This window comes from Antechinus flavipes, chromosome 3 (genome assembly GCF_016432865.1).
Source record: "Antechinus flavipes isolate AdamAnt ecotype Samford, QLD, Australia chromosome 3, AdamAnt_v2, whole genome shotgun sequence".
NCBI lineage: Eukaryota > Metazoa > Chordata > Mammalia > Dasyuromorphia > Dasyuridae > Antechinus > Antechinus flavipes.
This window is the reverse complement of record NC_067400.1, coordinates 597294613-597316801: the sequence shown is the minus strand read 5'-3', so window position 1 is coordinate 597316801 and position 22189 is coordinate 597294613. Positions and strand designations below refer to the sequence as shown.

The 22189-nt window shown below is 36.7% G+C and overlaps 1 protein-coding gene across 1 annotated transcript in view; it reads left to right on the top strand.

Annotated features, from left to right (window-relative positions):
- The first annotated feature begins 506 nt into the window (after positions 1 to 506).
- Positions 507 to 22189, top strand: part of CA6 (carbonic anhydrase 6) — a 36294-nt gene continuing 14611 nt past the window's right edge. The window contains exons 1-3 of the mRNA XM_051991404.1: positions 507 to 591; positions 2553 to 2729; positions 17245 to 17390. Of these exons, the coding sequence (XP_051847364.1) occupies positions 507 to 591; positions 2553 to 2729; positions 17245 to 17390 (408 nt within the window). The remainder of the gene's footprint in view (positions 592 to 2552; positions 2730 to 17244; positions 17391 to 22189) is intronic.

Here is a 22189-nt window from a genome sequence, read left to right as displayed (position 1 = left end):
CAGGTCCTCTTGACTTCAGGGTTGGTTCTCTATCCACTGCACCAATTAGTAATCTCTTAAACAGCAAAAGTTTTTATTTTAAAAGGCCACAAAGTATAAATAACCATTTACCCAGACCATCCTGTTTTACTCTTAATGTTTCACTTCAAACAATAACACCATCACCACAATGGACCCTTCTCATCTGCTCTGTTTTGGGGAGGCTGAGATGGGTGTCTGCTCTGGAGCCATCTTCATTTTGATTAGTCATCAGGGTGGTTGCCGATTATCCTAATATTATCAGAACTCCTTTGAAATGCCACACAGTGAAGGCTTTGTAATTGGGGCATCCTTAGGACAAGGAAAGCACCTGAGGCAAAGAGAACCAGGATGTGGAGACCTTCCAAAACAATGGCATTTTCTGCATCCTTGCATCTGACAAATGGGGTCTTCAGAAACTGTCCTTCAACCAGGTCCTGAAAATAGCTGCCACTGGTTCTGCTTCTGATTTCAGACTCGGCTGCACCATGAGGACATTAGTTGCTCTGCTTTCTCTGCTTCTCACAGTCCACACTGAGGGAAATTCAAGTGGACACAGCTGGAAATACCCAGGTAATAACCAGTCCAAACTTTTGTCTCCTCCTAATGGGGGCCAAATGGTTGGGGACTTCCCCAACTGAACTGGTTTCTCTCTGTCTCCAGGAGGGTCAGAGAAACTGAAATGGTTTCAGGCTTGAAAGCCCATGGGTTAGCTTTGATTCTTGGGTTTAGCACCAGTCAGTTAATCAACCAGTATTTTATTAAGTACTTACTACTGGCCAAGCACTGGGGATACCAAGAAAGGCAAAAACATTTCCTGCCCTCAAGGAGCTTACTTTTTAAAGAGGGAGACAGTTGGTAACTAACTAGGATCAGACAAGATACACACAGAACAGATGCAGGCAATACGAAAGGGGAAGCTGTTCAGGACCGGAAAAGGCCCGGTAGGGTGTAGGATTTGAACTGAGTCTTAAAGTAAGCTGGAAAATTAAATGGTAGGTAGTGCCATAGTGCACAAAATGCCAAGTCTGTAGTCAAGAAGACTCATCTTCCTGAGTTCAAATTCAGCCTCAGACAGTTTCCAGCTGTGTGTGTGTGTGTGTGTGTGTAAGAGAGAGAGATAGATAGGGACAGACAGAGACAGAAAGAGTGAGAGAGAGACAGAGAGACAGGCAAAGAGTGAGAGACAGAGAGACAGAGAAAGAGAGAAAGACACACACACACACACACACACACACACACACAGACAGAGACAGAGACAGACAGGCAGAGACAGAGACAAATAGAGAGAGAGACAGAGAGATAGAGAAAGAGAGAAAGACACACACACACACACACACACAGACAGAGACAGAGACAGACAGGCAGAGACAGAGACAAATAGAGAGAGAGACAGAGAGATAGAGACAGGAAGGAGCTAAATTATGCAGAACATACATACATTTTTATAGCATTTATGTTACAGGTAATATCGAAAGCTTTTAGTTCTCACTGGTTTGGGGTGGATTGGGGGGTGATATGTCCCCTCCATAAATGGTTCATTAGTTCAGGCAATTATTTATTCAGATCTTGGTTATTTTCAGGTCTGACAAAAGACTGTTCTTCAGTATATAATTGAATGTAGGTTTCTCAAGGGTCCATACTTTGGTTTTTGTTTCTGTGCCTCATATCTAGTGGCTAGTACAGTGCTTGGCATATAGTAGGTGCTTAATAAATGAACAACAAGCATTTATTAGTAGTTTATTATGTATGAAGTGATAGTGTTATAGAAAGCCAGTTGTCTTCAAAAAGCTTTTATTCTAATAGAGAGAGATTACACAGGGGGGAATGGTCAGCAGGAGAGGGTGTCTGCTCCCTTCTTTTATGTTGCCCCTTTTATTGTTGCCATTGAATTTTTTTTTTTTTTTGGCCATATCCAACTCTTCATGACCTCATTTGGGATTTTCTTGGCAAAGACACTGGAGTGGCTTGCCATTTCCTTTTCCAGATCATTTTCCAAATGTGGAAGCTGAAGCAAATGGGGTGGACTTGCCCAGGGTCACATATGTAGAAAGTTCCTGCATCTTAATCTGAATTCATATCTTCCTAACTCTAGGACCTGCTAGCACTCTAATCACTGAGCTTCCTAGATGGTGTATAGACAGATGCCATTAGTTTGATAGGGTAGGGGCAGATAGGGAGTGCCATAGTGCATATACAGTGCTGGGCTTAGAATAAGGAAGATTCATCTTCCTGAGTTCAAATCTGAATTCAGACATTTAGTAGTAGGTGACTCTGGACAAGTCACTTAACCCTGTTCGCCTCAGTTTCCTCATCTGTAAAATGAGCTGGAGAAGGAAATGGCAAATGACTCTAGTATCATTGCAAAGAAAAGTTCAGATGGGGTCAGAAAGAGTTTGACATGATTGAAAAAACAGCAATAATAAAAGGAGCAACATAAAGCATTCTCTTAGTACTCTTCCAACCTGGAATTGGGAAACTCCCTCCATCATACCTTCGGTTTCATTTTTTTCTCTTTTTTCCCCACTTAACAGATGGCACAGGAAATGGGGCATGGTCCAATAACTTTCCAAATTGTGCAGGAGAGAAACAGTCCCCCATTGACATCCAGACAAACAAATTATTGGAGAACAACTTACTGGAGCCCCTAGAACTGACAGGCTACCAAGCTCAATATGGAAATTTCCTGCTGACCAACAATGGCCACTCAGGTAAGAGAGAAACATGGTGATGAAATGGCCCCCAAGTGGACTGAAGATTATACCAAAATACTAGCCTGATCTAGACAGAGTACAGACTCTGAAAATTACATGTGTCAATACTCCACAGCAATAACACCTGGGGTAGGAAATATCTATGGGATGCTTGTTTGGAATCTTGGCTCCTAGGTGCTAACACAAAAGTTAAAATCTAATTACAGACACATATAACATATCTAATTTCTTGAGAAAAGGGACAGGGAGAGCAAGGCAGGGAGAAGTGTGGAACTCAAAATATTATTAAAAATGAGTGTTGATAATGATCTTAATGTGTAATTGGAAAAAATAAAATACTATTTACTTTTAAAAATTTACTTAAAAAATCTAGCTTAGTATTATGTGCTATATTATATAATTACTATATTTGATATTATTATGTATTTATATTACATATTTATGCAATATATTATAAATCATTATTTATTATGTTATATATTATAATTATATAATTACATATTTTATGTATTATAATTATATATTATAATATTTAGTATCATAAACTAAAAATATATTAAGGTAGTATATACTACCTTAGTATTTGGATGAACTCAGTGCAATATCTGAGCCAACAAAGGGGGATAATCCCTCTATGGTTATTGAGGGCAATGCCAATACTGGCCACTAGAAGGCACTCAATTCTGAAAACACCTTAGCAGTTCCGGCATCCCCTTTAGTTATTGGTTCAACAGCTGTTTTTAACCACTTGCTGTACTGCCTTCATTAGAAATGAGATATTAATACAATTTTATAATGTGGAATTTACACTTACCTTTTTTGTCTCTATTCTGCCTTTCCCCCTTCCACACACACCTTGGGGTATCTCATCCCCAGAAGTCATAGATCTTGACATATAATACATAATCACAAAAGCTTATTGGAGGGAAAAAATGAAATGGGAAGTATGAAAAAAAAAGTACTTTTCCATACAGGCAAAAACACTCACTACCCCTGATATTCATAAAAGAATGGCTAAGAGATGTTCACTCATTTTTCTTAGGAATGAAATACTATGAGTAAGAACACATGTGGCCAGGGCAGCTCATGTCTCTGGTACTTCAGGTCCCGATAATTTTTTTATTTTTCTATTCTGTCCTCCCACTGCTTAGTCCTTGGGCACAGCTCTTCTGTTGGACAGGTAATTCTTTTGGGCTTGCTACTCTCAGTAGCTGAAGTCCCAGCTGTTGGAGATAATTCTTTTTTTTTTTTAATTTTTAATAGCTTTTTATTTACCAGGTATATACATGGATAATTTTACAGCATTGACAATGGCCAAACCTCTTGTTCCAATTTTTCCCCTCCTCCCCACCCTTTCCCCCAGATGGCAGGATGACCAATACATGTTAAATATGTTAAAGTGTAAATTAAATACAAAATAAGTATACACGTCTAAACCGTTATTTTGCTGTACAAAAAGAATCGATCTCTTAAATAGTGTACTATTAGCCTGTGAAGGAACTCAAAAATGCAGGCAGGCAAAAATATAGGGATTGGGAATTCTATGTAATGGTTCTTAGTCATCTCCCAGAGTTCTTTCGCTAGGTGTAACTGGTTTAGTTCAGACACATCTTTTCTCTGCTGCCAGAGGTTTCACTTCTTGAAGTTGCCTGTCTTTTTCTCTCTAATGGCTTGATTTGGGGTCTATTGCTGGGAGGGTAGCATCGATACTCAATCCTATGGCTGATGTGGTAAGATAGGCGAAAAACAGCTATTCCTCCAATAGTACCCTCTGGTAGGTACATTCTACAAAGGTGCTTCCTGAGAGTCTGCCAGGTGATGCAGTAGATAGAAGACATTTGACCTTGAGTCAGGAAGGTCTGAGTTCAAATTTAGTTCCAGGAATATATTAATTGTGTGACCATGTGCAAGTCATTTTCCTGCTATCTACCTCAGTTTCCCCAACTGTAAAATGAATAATAACAACACCTACCTCCCAAGGTTTTTAAGAGAATGAAATGAGATAATATTTGTAAAGTGCACAAGACCTTGCACTCAATAGACTTATTTCTAAGCATTTGTCTTGAGTGTCTCAGAGCTGTCAAGTTTTACTTTTAAGGGTTACCAGGACATGCCAGCCAATAGCAAGTTGCCCTTCTAATTTCACTGGGGAAAACACACTCACATTTTGTAGAATCACTTAGTTTTATCTTTGCACATCCTTTAATACACAATTATTTTATTTCTTTTTTAGCCTCTGGGATTACATCAACAAATTGGAGAGAGTATTAATTCTCTCCATGACACTTAAATTATTTCATTAAATACTCACAATAATCCTGATGCAATGACTGCTACAATCCTCAATTTTCAGATTAGGAGGATAAGATATAGAGTGGTAAAGTGATCTATTCAGGATCATATGGCTAAGGAGTATGAGAAGCAACACCCAAGTCTCCCTGACTCCAAGCCTAGTCCTTATGCCATTTCACTCTTGCTCTTCCTTAATTAAAAAATTTATAATAGCTTTTTATTTTTCACAAAGATAATTTTCAACATTGATCATTGCAAAACCCTGTGTTCCAAATTTTTCTTCCTCCCTTTCCCCAACAGTGTTTTAAGTGTTACCAGGACAAGCCAGTCAATGGCAAGTTGCCCCTAGACAGCAAATAATCCAATGTGGGTTAAACATATATAATTCTAAACATTTCTACATTTATCATGCTGCATAAAAAAATCAGATCAAAAAGGAAAGAGAGGAAAAAAGAACAAGCAAGCAAACAACAAACGGTGAAAATGCTATGAAGTGCTCCACATTCAGTCCCTATAATTCTCTTTCTGGATGCAGATTTCTCTCTCCATCACAACTCTCTTGGAATTGGTTTGAATCACCTCATTGTTGAAAAGAGCCCCTACATCAGAATTGATCATCATATAATCTTGTTGCTATGTACAATGTTCTCTTGGTCCTACTCACTTCATTTAGCATCAGTTCATGTAAGTTTCTCCAAGCCTTTCTGAAATCAACCTGCTGATTATTTCTTATAGCTGTTGCCTCCTTATTATGCCATCTCTTCCTCACATTTTAACTCCTCCTTTGACATTTCATTCCAACCCATCTTCTGAGCTTACTTCTTTCTGGATGTCAGTAGGAAATGCTGTTGACAGAATATATGTTGACATTAATGACATCTTATATTTGTACAGCTATTGAGAAGCTCAGAATCCTTTAAAAAGAGATCTAATATTTTCTTAGAGACAAAAATTTTCTCATTTCTTGTTTGGGTAGAGATCAAACAAAGTAAACAATATCTCAGACATTCCTCCTAGGATCCGCTTAAACTATTATTCTATAAGTTGCAGCAGAGGAGGGTGACAGAATGTTCAATGGAAAGGGCCTTTCTAAAGAAAAACATGAATTTGAATGTCATCTTTGACATTGCTAGTTGGGGCCTAGAGCAAGTCTCAATTTTTTCATCTGTGAAATGGTAATAGTATTTACCTTTTAGGGCTATTGGATGAGGATCAAATGAAATGATGGATAAGGTAAGACTTTGCAAACCTTATATTGCACCTTTGGTGGCTATACTGACAGAAAGTATGGTCTTTTCATGACTTTTGATATTTAGTCTTTTTTTTTTTCCTTTTGAGAGGCAATTGGGTTTAAGTCCAAGGGTCATACAGCTAAAAAGTGTTAAGTGTTTAAGGCTGGATTTGAACTCAGGTCCTCTTGACTCTAGGGCCAGTGCTCTATTTAGCTCTATTTAGCACCATTTAGCTGGCCCGACTTTTAACTTTTCCATGCTTGATTCACATTATATACTTGTCCAAATGTACTAATAAAAATGGAAATCACAACTGTAGAAATACAATCAATTCTCAGCTGCCTGTGAGTTAAATAGGATGAGAAACTCAAACTCAATAACAATGTACAAATTTCACGGCATCTAGAAATCCTCAAGAAATTGGAATTTCACTTTCTTTTTCCCCCTTTATCTTCCAAGTAGAGAAATGGACAAATATCAGGTAGCAAGGATAAAGAAGCAGTAAAATACACATGGGACAGTAATAATCATGGATGGACCCACTACATGCAGTGAGTTAGGGGCATATTTTCATTCCCTATGCATTGGGGGCTCCATCTCCAAATGTAAGCATATGTTTCAGACCAGGATCAGTCCTGGGGAAGTCTGGCCTCTAATGAGAGGGGTTAGTTTCTCTTTTCTCATATTCTTTTGGTTCATAACCCTTCCTCCAATTCTGATGCCCCAGGGGAAAATTGCCTAAAGATTGGATTGGTTGCTATCTAGTGTCTCCCCAAAGGGATGTAGCAATAGAAAAGTACTCCATGAACAACATGAAACTGGTAGATAATTTATTTTTTAGTTACAAAAGAAATCAAAATCAAAATATAAAAATCCTCATAGCTTGTGCTGACAGAAAATTTTAGTAAGTTGTAATAACAACTTCTGTTATACTCTCCCAGAAGGTTGACATTGACAGCTCATCAAAAAAAAAAAAAAAAAAAAGAAGAAGCAGAAGCAAATTATGGATTTACTACATAAGCATTCCACATTTCACTTCAGCTCTGCAATATCTCCTTCATAAAAGAGGTCCTATTGAAGTGTGTGAGAGTCATGGTTCACAGTTTGAAAGAATTCAAAGAGATTCTCTTAAAGTCACAAAAGAATTTATTTATGTCATAGTTGACAGACTAGTCTCTAAAGGGAGTCAAGCCATTAGAAAGAGTTTGAAAGAGACTGAAAATTTGGGGCTTAGTAGGCTAACAACTTACAAGATTGGAAAGTGTAAAAGAAAGATAAGAAAAGAGCCAGGATGTTTTTTATTCCAGGTAAGGAGACAAATGTCTTTTAGCAAGGTCAATCAGACAAGATGGTTTTTTTTTTTTTTTTTTTTTTTTGGCAGAGAACAAATAAGGAGCAGTAGATAAGTTTTATTGCTACAAATTCCTTAGCTAGATATGCAGTTCTGAGTAGACCCTCGGCTCTGACTCAGCATCTCCCCACTTTCTGTCTTTTGGGGAAAGGAAATTCTGGGCACAAGGACTAGGGACCCATCACTATGACAAACTGGGTTGGCATTGGGTTCATCAAGCTGCTGATAGTCATTTTTGAACATTAGAGTAGTTTCTGGGGACTTCTCTTGTTGGCAGTCAATGTCAGCCAAAGGACCAGGGCCCCAGAAACTCTCAATTCACGAGGTGGGTGTCCTAAGCCTGGACATGTACATCTTGGGATCAATACCTATTCACCCAAATGCTAAGAAAAATTGGAAATAATTAACAGAGGGAAGTTACTAGAATTAAGAGGAATTGGAAAGACTTTCTGTAGAAAATGGGACAAAAGAAGTCAGTAGAGCAGAGTTGAGGAAGGACAGCATTCCACACATGGAGGACAGTCAGAGAAAATAAAATGTTCAGAGCCCAGAGGGAGAATGTCTTATTAGCAAGATGGCAATGATACTAGTGTGTCTTTGGATCTAAGATCTACATATTAAAGAGTGATGACTGAAGACCCAAGAAGAGGACTGGAAAGGTAGGAGAAGACTAGGTTATGAAGGGCATTGAATGATAAACAGAATTTGAATTTGATCCTAGAGGTGAGAGAGAGCCATTGGAGTTTTATTGAGTAATGTGAAAGAGTAAAGTAGTTGCTTTATTTTTGACTATTCCCTCTCAAGATTTGTCTTCTTTCTTAAATACCCTTCTTTGCTTTCCCTATCCTGCTTATTTCCTTGTTGAATTCAATGTATTTCTATTCAAAATCTTATATTTATGAATATGTGTGTAACTCTTTGATGTGATTCAGATAATAGGGAGGATGATGAGATGCCCACTGAGGTTTTGTATTCTCTTCTTATTTACTTGAGCTGTATAAAATAGTAAGATCCTTTGCTTTTTTGCTCCTTTCTTCTCTGTTACAGCATTTTTTTTTGTTCTTTCTTCTCTTAATACTAATTAAATTGACTGAAACAATCTCTTTGTATGGTTTATAATTTTCTCTGTTACTTCAAAATCACTGGCAACTCTGAAGGGGCACATCACTTCTCCCCAGAAGTGAATATGTGATTCCTCTGCTTCCATCCTCACCAAGCTAAAGAGAGACAGAGACAGAGAGACACAGAGATAGAGAGACAGAGATAGACAGAAAGAGAGACAGAAACGGAGATAGAGACAGAGAGACAAAGAGACAGACAGAGATAGAGACACAGAGAGAAAGAGACAGAAAGACAGAGAGCGATAGAAACAGAGACAGAGACAGAAACAGAGGAACAGGTACAGTGATGTTAGGAGAAGTGTGGTCACTGCTCTCCTGCTCTACACCCTGATCTTTACTCAGGACGGGAGCCTCTCCTGCAATTGTTGTGCTAGTACTCCTCTAGGCCCTGTTACTATGACCAAATCCCCCTGTGAACAACTAACACTTTTGGTCACTTTTTTCTTTTGTAACAACAAGGTCTGAGATTATTTCTAAGTCTTTGGTATCTTCTCCTGTCAGATATTTTGAGAATTGATCCTTTAATGCCTTTTAAATTGTGTCACCTCTAGCACGTCCTCTATGTCTAATAGACATAATTGAGCTATATCTACGGTTCTCATCTATTTTCTTTATTTCCATTTCTACTTCTTCATTCATGACTATGATATTAGTCTGAATATGATGCCATATATGATGGAGAAAAATGTTACAAAAATCTTTACAAATCTTTTCTATTTTTAAGATGTTCCCCCCTTCCATTTTATCCTTTAATGCTTTCAGGATGCTCTGGTTTAAGCTGGGCTTCTCAATAAGCCTTCTGTAAACTTATTTCTCCCTTCACTGCTTCTTGCTATTTTATGAGGCAGTAATGCTCCTAATCTTCCACTATCATCTTCTATAAGATTTTACAAATGAGTTTATATCTCTTATCAGTGCTGCTCTTCATCACCGTAATCTTTCCACTTGGCAAAGAGATCAAGTGTTTGTGGAATAATGTTCTTTCTATACTGCTTGATCTTTTCTTTGTGGCAATTGATTTATATCAGTTAAAATTCTTTGGGAAATGGTCTGTGTCATATCTCCTTTTTAATCCTTTCCCTTTTTTTTTTTTTTTTTTTTTTTGCTGTCAACAGCTTATTTAAATAGGCCAGCTTTAATCACATTCTTTCTGGTCCTTTTGCAAGTTCAATGTGCATTTCAGTATAAAGATGATCAAGTGTTTCCATGAAATGTTGCCTTTGGGCACATAATATACTAACTTCAGCTCCTCATTTATTTGCTCTAAGGAGACCCATTGAGCCCTCCTTCCACTTATTTTTAACTTTCTTTTCTTCTGGCTGCATTGATTGGTAGTGGTAACAAATTATTGCTAAATGGTTACTTTATAGATCAGATTATAAACTCCATAAGGGCAGAGATTCATTTGCCTCTTTTTGTATCTCTGTTGCTTAGCACAATATGTGGCACATAGTAGGTGCTTAATAAATGTTTATTGAATCGATTGAATGAATGGATATGTTAAAATTTGCTTTCCATATCACATCAAAGCTTCATAATGCTTCACAATAATCTTATAAGGTAGGTACTATAGGTATCATTATCTCCATTTTGTAGATAAGGAAACTGAGATTCAAAGGACTAAACTTTTTCTTCTTCTTTTTTTTTTTCTTGCTGAGGCAATTGGGGTTAAGTGACCTGCTCAGGGTCACACAGCTAGGAAGTGTTAAGTGTCTGAGGTCAGATTTGAACTCAGGTCCTCCTCACTTCAGGACTATACTCATCTATTGTGCTACCTAGCTGCCCCAGGATTTGACTTCTATGATCAAGAATTCTGAAATTTCTTTCTTTCTTTTTTTAAAAAGTCTTTTTTTGTGCTTTGTAGAGTTTCCTTCCTCCTTGTCAAGATCAGTTTACATGCATACTTAATCTCATTTTCTTCCATTTTTATCAGGGGGAACTGCTCCCACAATCGTTCTTTGTCTCTGTCTGTCTCTGTCTTTTCTCTCTCTCTCTCTCTGTTTCTCTCTTTCAGCATGTTGATTTAGATTCAATCTCCATAGTTCTTTTTCTGGATGCAGATGGAATTTTCTATTCAAAGTTTATTGGGATTGCCTGGGAGTTCCTTCTTTTTAATCTTTATTCTTTTCTTTTTGCTAATTCCTTCCTTCTCTGCTGCCTGCAAACATGACTGCTTCTCCCATTCCTATTTTAAAAAAGATCAACCAAACTTTCATTTAACCATTTTCTTAAGCTGCAATCCTATCCCTTTTCTTCCTTTTACAGCCAAACTCCTAGAAAACTACCTATACCTTCCCCCTTTACTTCTCTCACTCCTCAGTCCATCTGCTGCATCATGCTGTTGACTCATCTTGTTGGTCATTTTGCCCATGATCTCTTCCTTGACAAATTTGATGGCCTTTTCTCAGCACTCATCCTTCTTGATCCACTTTTGGCCTTCACTTGACCTTGGCTTCTTGACTTTGAATCCTGCAAAGTATTCACCATTATTGACCACTTTCTCCTCCTAAGTGTTTGCTTTTCTCTTCTTTTGTTATTCTCTTCTTTTTTGATTCTCCTTTTCAGTGTCTTTTCCTAAACCACCAACTATATTGTGACTGCTAACTACAGTATCTTCCAAGGCTCTCCCCTCGACCTACTACTCTTCTCTCTCAACACTCCCTTTCTTGTTACTCTGGTCAGCTCCCATGTATTTGATCATCACCTCTATGTAAAAAATTTTCACATTTCTGTATCTAGCCCTTGCCTCTTCCCCAAATCCTAGTCCTCCATTTCCAGCTGATTATTAGATGCTTCTTACTCGACATTTTTTAGGCACCTCAAACTCAGTATGTCTTAAACATAACTCAATATATTTTCCTCAAACTACTTTGGAACTCCTCTATCTTTATCAAAGGTTCCATCATCCCTTCAGTCCTCTAGGTTCTTAACATCAAAGTCATCCTCTTTTTTTTTTTTTTCCTGCTTCTCCCTAGTACTGTCACCTCTCTTTTTCACATCTCTCCCCTGTGCTCATCTGAGCAGTATAACCCTGTGTTTCTATATGTATTGTGAGTTTCTTTTTTCTTTATTTTTAATACATATTGCTTTATAAATCATATTGGGAGAGAAAAATCAGGACAAAAGGGAAAAAAAATCCCAGAAAAAAGAAGTGAACATAGCATGTGCTGATTTACATTCAATCTCCATAGTTCTTTTTCTGGAAGCAGATAACATTTTCTGTCCAAAGTCTATTGGGATTGCCTTGGATCACTGCATTGTGAGTTTCTTAATGTCTTTTTAAGCTTCTATTGTGCGTACACCAAGAGAGAATGCACTAGGTGACACTGCTATGTTAGGGGAGCTTGGACATTCCTGTGATCACCATGAGGGGATTCTCTGTTGGATCCAATCATTGTGGGAACATGGAGAACACATACACAATGATATATTCCACATATCATTATATACACATCTGCTCCTGTACAGACATTTTTGTTTAATAGCTGAAAGTCAATCTCTGCTTGTTTCCTTTTCAGCTTTGTTTTTGGTCTTCTGTTTTTCAGTCATGTTTGATTCTTTGTGATTTTTTTCATCAAAGATCTCAAGAGTGATTTGCCATTTCCTTCTTTAACTCATTTTATAGATAAAGGAATTGAGGCAAACAGGATGAAGTGACTTTCCTAGGAGCACCCAGCTTTTAAAGCTGGATTTGAACTCAAGTCCTCTTGACTCTAGGATTAGTGCTCTACCCACTGTACCACTAGGTGGTACAACTTATAACTAGTTGACTCTTAAAAATGCAGATGTTGGCAAAAAACCTAAATGGTGTCTTAGGGAAGTGGTTTCATTTTTTTTTTTTTTTCAGGCTATAAAAGTTAGGAAGTATGCCAGAAGGACTTTTCTCAATTTTCTCATTCACAACAGTATAGAATTATACACACTCAGTTAAATTCACTATGCATCTTATGGAGCATAACATTTACAACTCAAAAAACTGGTCTGCTAGTTCCCTGTTTTATTCCTGGCCTAAGGGCCAGTAGGTTTTCTTACTGCCACCTTTGAGGTCAAATTTTCACAACTCTGACTAAAAAACCATGAATTCTAGACCATTTTATGACTTGTTCTTAGTCTTTTTAAAGATACTTTTAAAGGTGAACATCAATGTTTTGTTTTGTTTTTGCCACATATATATAGACTATTTGCTCTCAAATTGCTTTTATACAATTAATTGCTACTGGTTCTATTAATACAACTTTCCAAAAACAAAAACCAAACCAAACCTATAAGAAGGGCTAACACTCAGAATAATCTGAATATACTCAGGAAAACAAAGGGCAGTAACAACCAAATACAGATTTTTAATTACATTTAGAGAAAGAGTATGATCAAAGAAGAAAGAAATGAGTTCAAATTTGGCCTTAGACACTTATTAATTATATGACCTTGGGCAAATCATTTAATCTTTGTCTCCATTTCTTCATCTATAAAATGGGATATAACACTTACTAACTAGAGTTATTTTGAGGATCAAATGAGGCAATACTTCGAAAGTGTTTTGCAAACTTTAAGTAAATATTAGTTATTTATAATTTTTTTTAAGAAAGCAAAGCTCATACTTTTTTTTTTTTTTTTTTTTTTTTTGCAAAGTCTAACCAGTTACTGATCTTGACCTAATGTGTCCTTTAGGGGCTGAGTTAGGATAAAGATTCCACATAAACTCAAGAAATGTTCTTTTTGAAATGGCAAAGAAATACAATCTTTTTTCAAAATAATATTTTGTTTTTTTTAATACATGCAAAAGTAGTTTTCAACATTCACCTTTGCAAAATTTTATGTTCCAAATTTTTCTTCCTTCCTCCTCCCCAAGATAGGAAGCAACCTAATATAGGTTAAATATATGCAATTCTTCTAAACATATTTCCATATTCATCGTATTGCACAAGAAAAATCAGATCAAAAAGGGGGAAACATGAGAAGAAAAAAAACAAGCAAATAAAGAGACAACAACAATAGAGGGGAAAATACTATGTTCCAAGCTCCAAGGGTTTAATCCTTTGGTGCTAGGTCTTGATCAATTTTTGTACCTCACAGCCTAGCAAATCAATATTGTAAATAGAGGTATGCTGGTAAATGTCTGACAACTGACTCTCCAGAAAAAAAACTATGAAGAACATTTTAAAAAATTTAATCTGTATTATTCAAATAGTTATCATTTTCTCTGTTACTTTCTTTTTTCTAATAACTACTATAATTTTAATAGTATTTTATTTTTTCAAATACATGCAAAGATAGATTTAAGCTTTCACCCTTGCAAAACCTTGTGTTCTAAATTTTTCTCCCTCTCTCCTCCCTTCTTCCCCATCCCTCCCCCAGAGAACAAACAATCAAATATAGGTTAAATATGTGCAATTCTTCCAAAACATATTTCCATATTCATTATGCTGATCTAGAAAAATTACATTTTCAAAAGAGGAAAAAACACAAGAGGGAAAAAATCTAGCAAACAATAACAACAACAAAAAGGTAAAAATGTGCTTTGTTCAGCATTCACTCTTGATAGTTCTCTCTCTGGATAAGGATAGCACTTTTCTTCACAAGTCTTTTGGAATTACTTTGAACCATCTCATTGTTGAAAAGAGCCAAGTCTATCACAGTTGATTATTACATAATCTTGTTACTGTATAATGTTCTCTTAATCCTGCTCACTTCACTCAGTATCAGTTCATGTTAGTCTTTCTAGGCTTTTCTGAATTCAGCCTGTTCATCATATCTTATAGGACAGTAATAGTCCATTACATTCATATACCATAACTTATTTAGCTATTCTTCAATTGAGGGGCATCCATTCAATTTCCAGTTCCTTGACAGTATAAAAAGGTTTGGTACAAACATTTTTGCACATGTAGGTCCTTTCTCCCCCTACCCCTCACCCCCCCTTTTTTTTTAATCACATGATTAGACCAAGGGTTGGTGAACTTTTTGTAAAGGACTAGATCTCAATTTAGGATTTATGGGATAAGAGACAAAATTGAAGATATATTGTAAATGCTTATGTAACAGAAGAGGAAACAAATTTCCACAAATTTTCATTGATGAAATTCAAAATATAATAATAATAAAGTTATTGGGAGGGGGTAGTGGTAATAATGAGAGAAATAGGATTCTTTTTGTGTATGTATATGGGACAACATTTCATTTGATTTGGGTTATTTCTTAGCTAAGCAAGGAAAGCTATTTACTGATGAAGAGTTAATTAAATAGCTTCTGATTAGAGTCCAGAGAAAGTAGATTTGATCAAGACTATTAGCTTTTCAGCTCAATTAAAATCATACACTTGTGGACTGACATTAGCATTTGGCAGTCCTATCTATATGAAGACATTTTCCAAGATGAAATACGTAAAATTTCATTCCAGGTCATCATTAATAAATCAATATTTCCAATCAATTTTGATGAAGAAGAACACTAATTTTGAATCCAAAAGCTGCCAGGAAACTTTGATTGTAACTTTATTTTTACTTTTAATTTAATTAAAAAATGTTTTATTTCAAGCAATTCTCTAGCCATGAGATATTACATATCAAAACTTTCAGTTTTTCTGACTATTGCTTTCCTGTGAGTTGGGAATATTGTGATGTCCAGTAATATCAATATATGCTATATTCTTTTTGCACAGCTTTAGCATTATTGCATAATAAGCACAATGTTTTGCCATCTAATGAGATAAAAAATTAATCTATCCTTCACTGTGCCTCAAAAGTGCCTCATTGGAAGCCCTTTTTACTTTTCTTTTCTTGTTTTGACATGATGGGTATGCACTAGTAATAAAGAGAAATGCTACCCTACAGGATATACATGGACAAATGAAATGTTGAGCTCAAAAAGATTGGTGATTTGTTAGCGCAGATATGTGGGCTCCATCTGGTATGTCTCAATTACTTAACTTCTACATTGCAGCAGGAAACCAGTCACTAAGAATAAATAAACAAATAAGTTTAGCTGTTCAATTTAGGAACACTGAAGGAATTCATATAATTTTCACATCATGGAATACTCTTCTTTTCAATTCTTCTCAGCTATTTACAAATGTAAAAATCATAATCAACTCAGAGTTTATATACCCTTCCAATGAGAGGCTGATGTCTCTTATCATCATGTCACTCTTGGAGAGAAAAAAATATTTCTAAACCAGGCCACTCCCAACCTTGGGCTACTTAGACCAAAGATATATCTCCCACCAAAATTGAATAGAAAACAACAGGTTTCCCTACCTTGGATTAAATTCTTTGTAAGGTTGGGTAGGATTTGACCAAGATGGAGAGGATTAAAATAATCTAATTATCAGTAATGTCCTATACGATTCTGAACTTTTTAAAATGAGAAATTTAGGAGAAGGGAAAAGTCTCTGAATCACTCCAAAATATTGGTTATTAATAATCATTTTTCTCAGTGAGGTTTTAAGAAGAGTTTTCAAAGTAAGCATATACAAAAGGGTTTTATGTTTATTTTCATTCAATTTTTATTTAATTTTCAGTTCCAGAGTCTCTTCTATCCCCCTTCCCAAAACCTTCCTCACCTATTGAGAAAATAAAAAATATTAAATTCTATATAAATAGAAATTCATGGAAAACAAATTTCTGCATTAGTCATGTCTTGAAAAAAATTAATTGAAAAAAAGAAAGAAAGTTTTAAAAATATGATTCAATATGCTACACTCTGGGTTTATTAGTTCTCTATCTGGAGGTAGACGAAATGTTATCATTAGTTCTTTGGAAGTGGAGTGGATCATTGTGTTAATCAAATTAATAAGTCTTTCACAGTTGATCATTTTTACAACATTACTAGTTACTGTATAAATTGTTTTCCTGGTTCTATTCATTTCACTTTCCATTAGTTCATATAACTTTCTCAGGCTTTTCTGAAATCATCCCTTTCATCATTTCTTATAATATAATATTTCATCATTGGTTTTGAAATATAATTTTACTATTAAAAATCCTTATTAGTAAAACATCGTTTGCTTATGAACTGCATCCAGGCCCAATGGATTTGGCCATTGGGCAGATCATCATTTATCAACTCCTATTGTACAAGGTTACATGGACTATTATGTCAACTCACTGTGTATTAGGGTAGCATCTTAAACTTAAACAGTAAATCCAAATCCTTTACTACTCTCAGAAGGTACAATGAAAAATGATCACTGGAGCTGTCATTGGTTTGGGTTTTTTTTCCTACTTCAGACAAGTTCTGAAATTTGGCAAGGATAATGGGATGATGGTATTGGAGCAAAATGAGTCAGATCATAGACTCATTTCCAAATTCTCTTAATTGATTAGGATTGTAAATTCACAGATAGGGCAATTTGCATTCCTGATTGATTTGTGAGAGCCTTCTCATTTGATTTAAACTATTGACTCATTGTGGGCAAATAGGTGGGTGGGTGGCTCTTGGTAAGGCCGCTGAGCCTATAAGGACTGGTTGTGCTGTGTCCTAACCTAACAATCCCTTGGATGCTTTCTGTTCTCTTCCAGTCCAGTTGACTTTGCCAGCTGACATGCATGTCATTGAAGGGTTACCCTATAAATTCACAGCTGTCCAGATGCACTTTCACTGGAGAAGTACTACACAACCCCATGGTTCGGAGCACACCATAAATGGAGTTCCATCTGACTGCGAGGTATCCAACTACAATTTAGTTTAAGAATATTTCTTCTCATTAGAAAGAGATCTGATGATGGGGTAAATACTGGAAACTTTGGAAATCAGGCAAGTTAAAGTAAAGTAGATATTTAAACTAATATACTTTTATTCAAATTTTCCTGGGTTTGGGTTTAGCTTGAGCAAAGCCTGACCACATGTGAATCTTTGTAAGTCACAATTTGACTATAGTGTCTTACTCGAGGCAAGATAGATGGCTCAATGCTGAGAGATGGGAGTTCAAATCTATTATTAGACACTTACTACAATTCTTTATTACCATGATCTCAGAGTTAGAGTGATTGCAGTGGATAGAGTGGCTGCAGGATCTGGAGTGGGGAAGACTTGAGTGGCTCATGTAGCTATGGAGATGAGGAGCCATCTGCAGAGACAGCTGACAGATGGCACCTCCACAAGGCTTGGTCCCTTGGTCATGATGGCTATAGAGGTTAGGCTGGTGACAGGGTTAGTGCTTTAGAGAACGGGGACACCGCTGTTCTTGGACTTATCCATTTGTCAGAGGCAATCGGTCAGATAATGGTTCTGGTGATGTTGGGGATGGTGGGCCCCTTCTCCACTGGAGTTGTTGCCTTCAGTGATGCTTGTGAGGAGCAGAATGGAAGCAGGATCAGTTGTCTGGGGAGGGGGATACCTCAGTTCTCGGGGTCTTGGGCTATCTGTGTTGAAGTCTGAGTGAAGTAGGGGATTGAAGTGGGTCCCTTGTCACATGGTGCCTCCTGCCTCTCCCTCATGATGCATTTCTTGGTTTTCCTACTCCCTCAAATCAGATAATATTGATAAACCCTTAGTAGGATGCTCTATTATAGGTGCTTAATAAATGTTTGTTTCCTTCCTTCTCCTCAGTTGGGGGTGGGGAGCTCACATTCTGATAAGTGAGATGACACAAAAAGGGAGGTTTTTAGCTACAAGTCAGAGGGAAAGATAAATAACTGAGAGAAGAGGACCGATATTTGTAAAAATCTTAAACGACACTCACACTTGACTTTCTTCCTTCAATTTTCACAGTAACAATGTCAGCATGGAAAAGGGAATTGGGGGAAGTTAGGTGGTGCAGTGGATAGAGCACCAGCCCTGAAATCAGGAGGAATTGAGTTCAAATCTGGCCTCAGACACTTGACACTTCCTAGTTGGGGGGCCCTAGGCAAGTCACTTAACCCCAATTACCTCAGGGAAAAAAAATCCTGGTCAGCTATATGGCCCAGTGGATAGAGTACCAGCCCTGAAGTCGGGAGGACCAGAGTTCAAATCTGGCCTCAGACACTTAACCCTGCCTAGCTGTGTGACCCTGGGCAAGTCACTTAATCCCAATTGCCTCAGCAAAAAAAAAAAAAAAAAAGAAAAGAAAAGAAAATGGGGTTGGTAGTACTTAGAGTTACAGTTTTCACCCATAAATTTTAATTGAAATGTTGGTACTCAAATATGAATCCTTTGACCTAGAAATTAATATACTATTAGAAAAACAAAATCATATCTATATGAATATGCAAGTAAAACCAGATAACATTTTAAAAGCTGTGTTAAATGGGAGCACAGATGACAAATTTTGTTTGGAGAGGCAATATAAGGATCTGGTAGAGTAGACTTTGTTGTGTTACCAATAGCAAATAATTTGTGGGATGAAATGGTCATCTTGGCTTGCCATGCTCATGATGAGCGGGAACAAAATTCACATGAATATGATTGCAGTAAGTGCATTAATGTAGAAAGTATAGAAAGAGATGAGAAGAGAGCAGTGTCTTAAGGGACTCCCTTGAGTAGGGGGCAGAAGATGGAGGTCAGATGACTTTACAAAAAGAGATAATGAATGATTGATTAGTTTCATGGAAGCCGAGAGAGGAGAGAATTTTGAAAGCTTTTTAGAACTCAAGGAAAATGAGGACTGAGAAAAGATCGTTGGATTGACCAATTAAGAGGTCATTGGTAATCTTGGAAAGTGGAGTTTCAGTTAAGTAGTGAGGTTGGAAGCTAGATTGCAAGGGGCTTTAAAGAAGTGAGTGGTAGATGAAGATGGAAGATTTTCAAGTATAAATTACTTTCCCTTTGAGGTTGATTGTGAAAGGGAGGAGAGATATAGGATGATAGCTTGTGGAGATAGCAGGGTCAAGTGAAAAATGTTGTGTGGTGGTTTTTTGTTTGTTTGTTTGTTTGAATATTTTATTTTTTCTAATTACTTGTAAAGATAGTTTTCAACATTAATCTTTTTTTAAAAAAATATTTATTTATTTACAAAGCATATGCATGGGTAATTTTCCCAACACTTACCCTTGCAAAACCTTTTGTTCCAAATTTTCCCCACCTTCCCCCCACCCCCTCCCCTAGCAGGTAGTCCAATACGTGTTAAATATGTTGAAATACTTGTTAAATCTAATATATGTATACAGATTTATACAGTTATCTTGCTGCACAAGAAAAATGAGATCATGAAGGAAGGAAAAGAAAAACAGAAAGAAAACAAAATGCAAGCAAATAACAACAGAGAGAGTGAGAATGCTATATTGTGTTCCACACTCTTCAGCATTCATTTTTAAAATAAGATTTTGAGAGCTAAATTTTTCTCTCTCCATCTTTTCTCTCCTCTACCCTCAAGACAGTGAGCAATCTGATATAGGTTATACGTCTAATGACACTGAACATATTTCTACATTAGTCATATTGTGAAAGAAACAGAACAAACGGGAAAAAAAATGAAAAACTAAAGCAAAAAACAAAAAAAAAATTAACATAGTATGCTTCAATCTTCATTCAGACTCCATAGTTCTTTCTCTGGATGTGGTCAGCATTTTCTATCATGAGATTTTTGGAATTATCTTAAATCATCACATTGCTGAGAAGAGTTAAGTCTATTGTAATGGATCAGTCTACGATACTGTTGTTGCTGCATATAGTATTTTCTCCTAGTTCTGTTCATGTGAAGTTTAAGGATGGAGGAGATCTTTGTAGGTAGCAGGAAAAGAGCCAGGAAGATAAGAAAGGAGACAGAAGAACAAGGAATCAAGACCACAGATAAAGGGGTTTGCCTTGGCAAAGAACAGGTTACCCCTTCTTCAAAAGCAGAGACTGGATGAAGAGTGATATTGATATAGAGTGGTTTTAATAAAGAATGGTTTTGAGATGTGGAGTAGAGAAGAACAGGGAGCTCCCTGAAAGTAGCCTTGATTTTCTCAATAAGTAGGAAAGTCCTGTGCCAAGAGTAAATGGGATACTAAGTGCATTAGGAAGGCAGAATGTGTTGAAGGGACATCAGTTGGGGTGTTGAATTCTGCCAAATATGAGGGCAATGATTAGAGAAGAAGCCTGTAAACTACATATTGAACACTTCATACTAGATGGACTTGGGGAACTAGATAGACCCCTATCAATATTTGGAGAAAGTCAAAGAGGAAGTTGAGCAATAGTGCCAGAGGGAAGGCTTAGAAATAACCAGGAGCAGCAAGGAGTGTGGATGTCCCTTCTTCTAGCCCAGTAACATTAGCAAACATGAGAGAAAGAGCCCCCAGTACTGGAATGGATGACCGCAAGTGTGGTCTTTTTGAGAGAGAGACAAGTTTTTGTGAGCTCAAAACGATGGAAAGACCATGGGCCTATATCGCCATTAGGTCTATACCTGAAAGAAATTAAAGGAAGAGAGAAAGAATCCAAAAACATTTATAGCAACTATTTTTGTGTTAGCAAAGAAATGGAAATTGAAGGGATGTCCATGACTTGAGATTTGGCTAAACAAATTCTGGTATATGGATATGGTGGAATATTATTGGGTTGTAAGAAATGACAAAGGGAATGTTTTCAGAGAAACCTGAAAGACTTGCAAGAACTGATGCAAAGTGAAATGAGCAGAACCAATAGAACAATTGATATAATAGCAACAATATTGTAAAGATACTCAACTGTGAAAACCATAAGAACTCTAATCAACACAATAACCAATTATAATTTCAAAGGACTCATGATGAAATATGTTAGTTACTTGCAGGCAGAGAGTTGATACAGATTAAAGCATATTACTTTTTCTTTCCCTTCCTTCCTTCCTTCCTTCCTTCCTTCCTTCCTTCCTTCCTTCCTTCCTTCCTTCCTTCCTTCCTTCCTTCCTTCTTTCCTTCCTTCCTCCTTCTTGCCTCCTCCTTCCTTCCTTCCTTCCTTCCTTCCTTCCTTCCTTCCTTCCTTCCTTCCTTCCTACCTTTTTTCCTTTCTTTCTTCCCTTTTTTTTGGAGGAAAGGAAACATGGCTACTGCAGGAATTATTTTGCATAATTATACATATTTTTAAGGGGTTTTGTTTTTCTATTGCTTTCTTAGTGTGTAGGGAAGGTGAAGGAGAAACAGTATTTGGAACTGAAAATAAATTAAAATAGAATAAAAAAAGAAATATTATGGGAAGAAAGAGTAGAGAATTCTATAGTACCCATAATGGAATAAAATGTAAATAGCCTGGAAAGGTGGAAAGAGGATAGTAATAGCCAGCATTTTCATAACATCTTAAAAGTTTGCAAAGTGCTTTATATACCTTATTTCAATTGGCCCTCCTGACAAATATGGGAAATTAGGTGACACAGTTGATAAAAGTCCTAGGCCTAGAGTTAAGAAAACTCATCTTCCTGAATCGAATCTGGTCTCAGACACTTATTAGCTATGTGTCTCTGGGCAAGTTATTTTACTCTGTTTGCCTCAGTTTCCTCAGCTGTAAATGAACTGGAGAAGGAAATGGCAAAGCATCCCAATATTTTTGACAAGAAAGCAATGAAGAGTCAGACGTGATTGAATA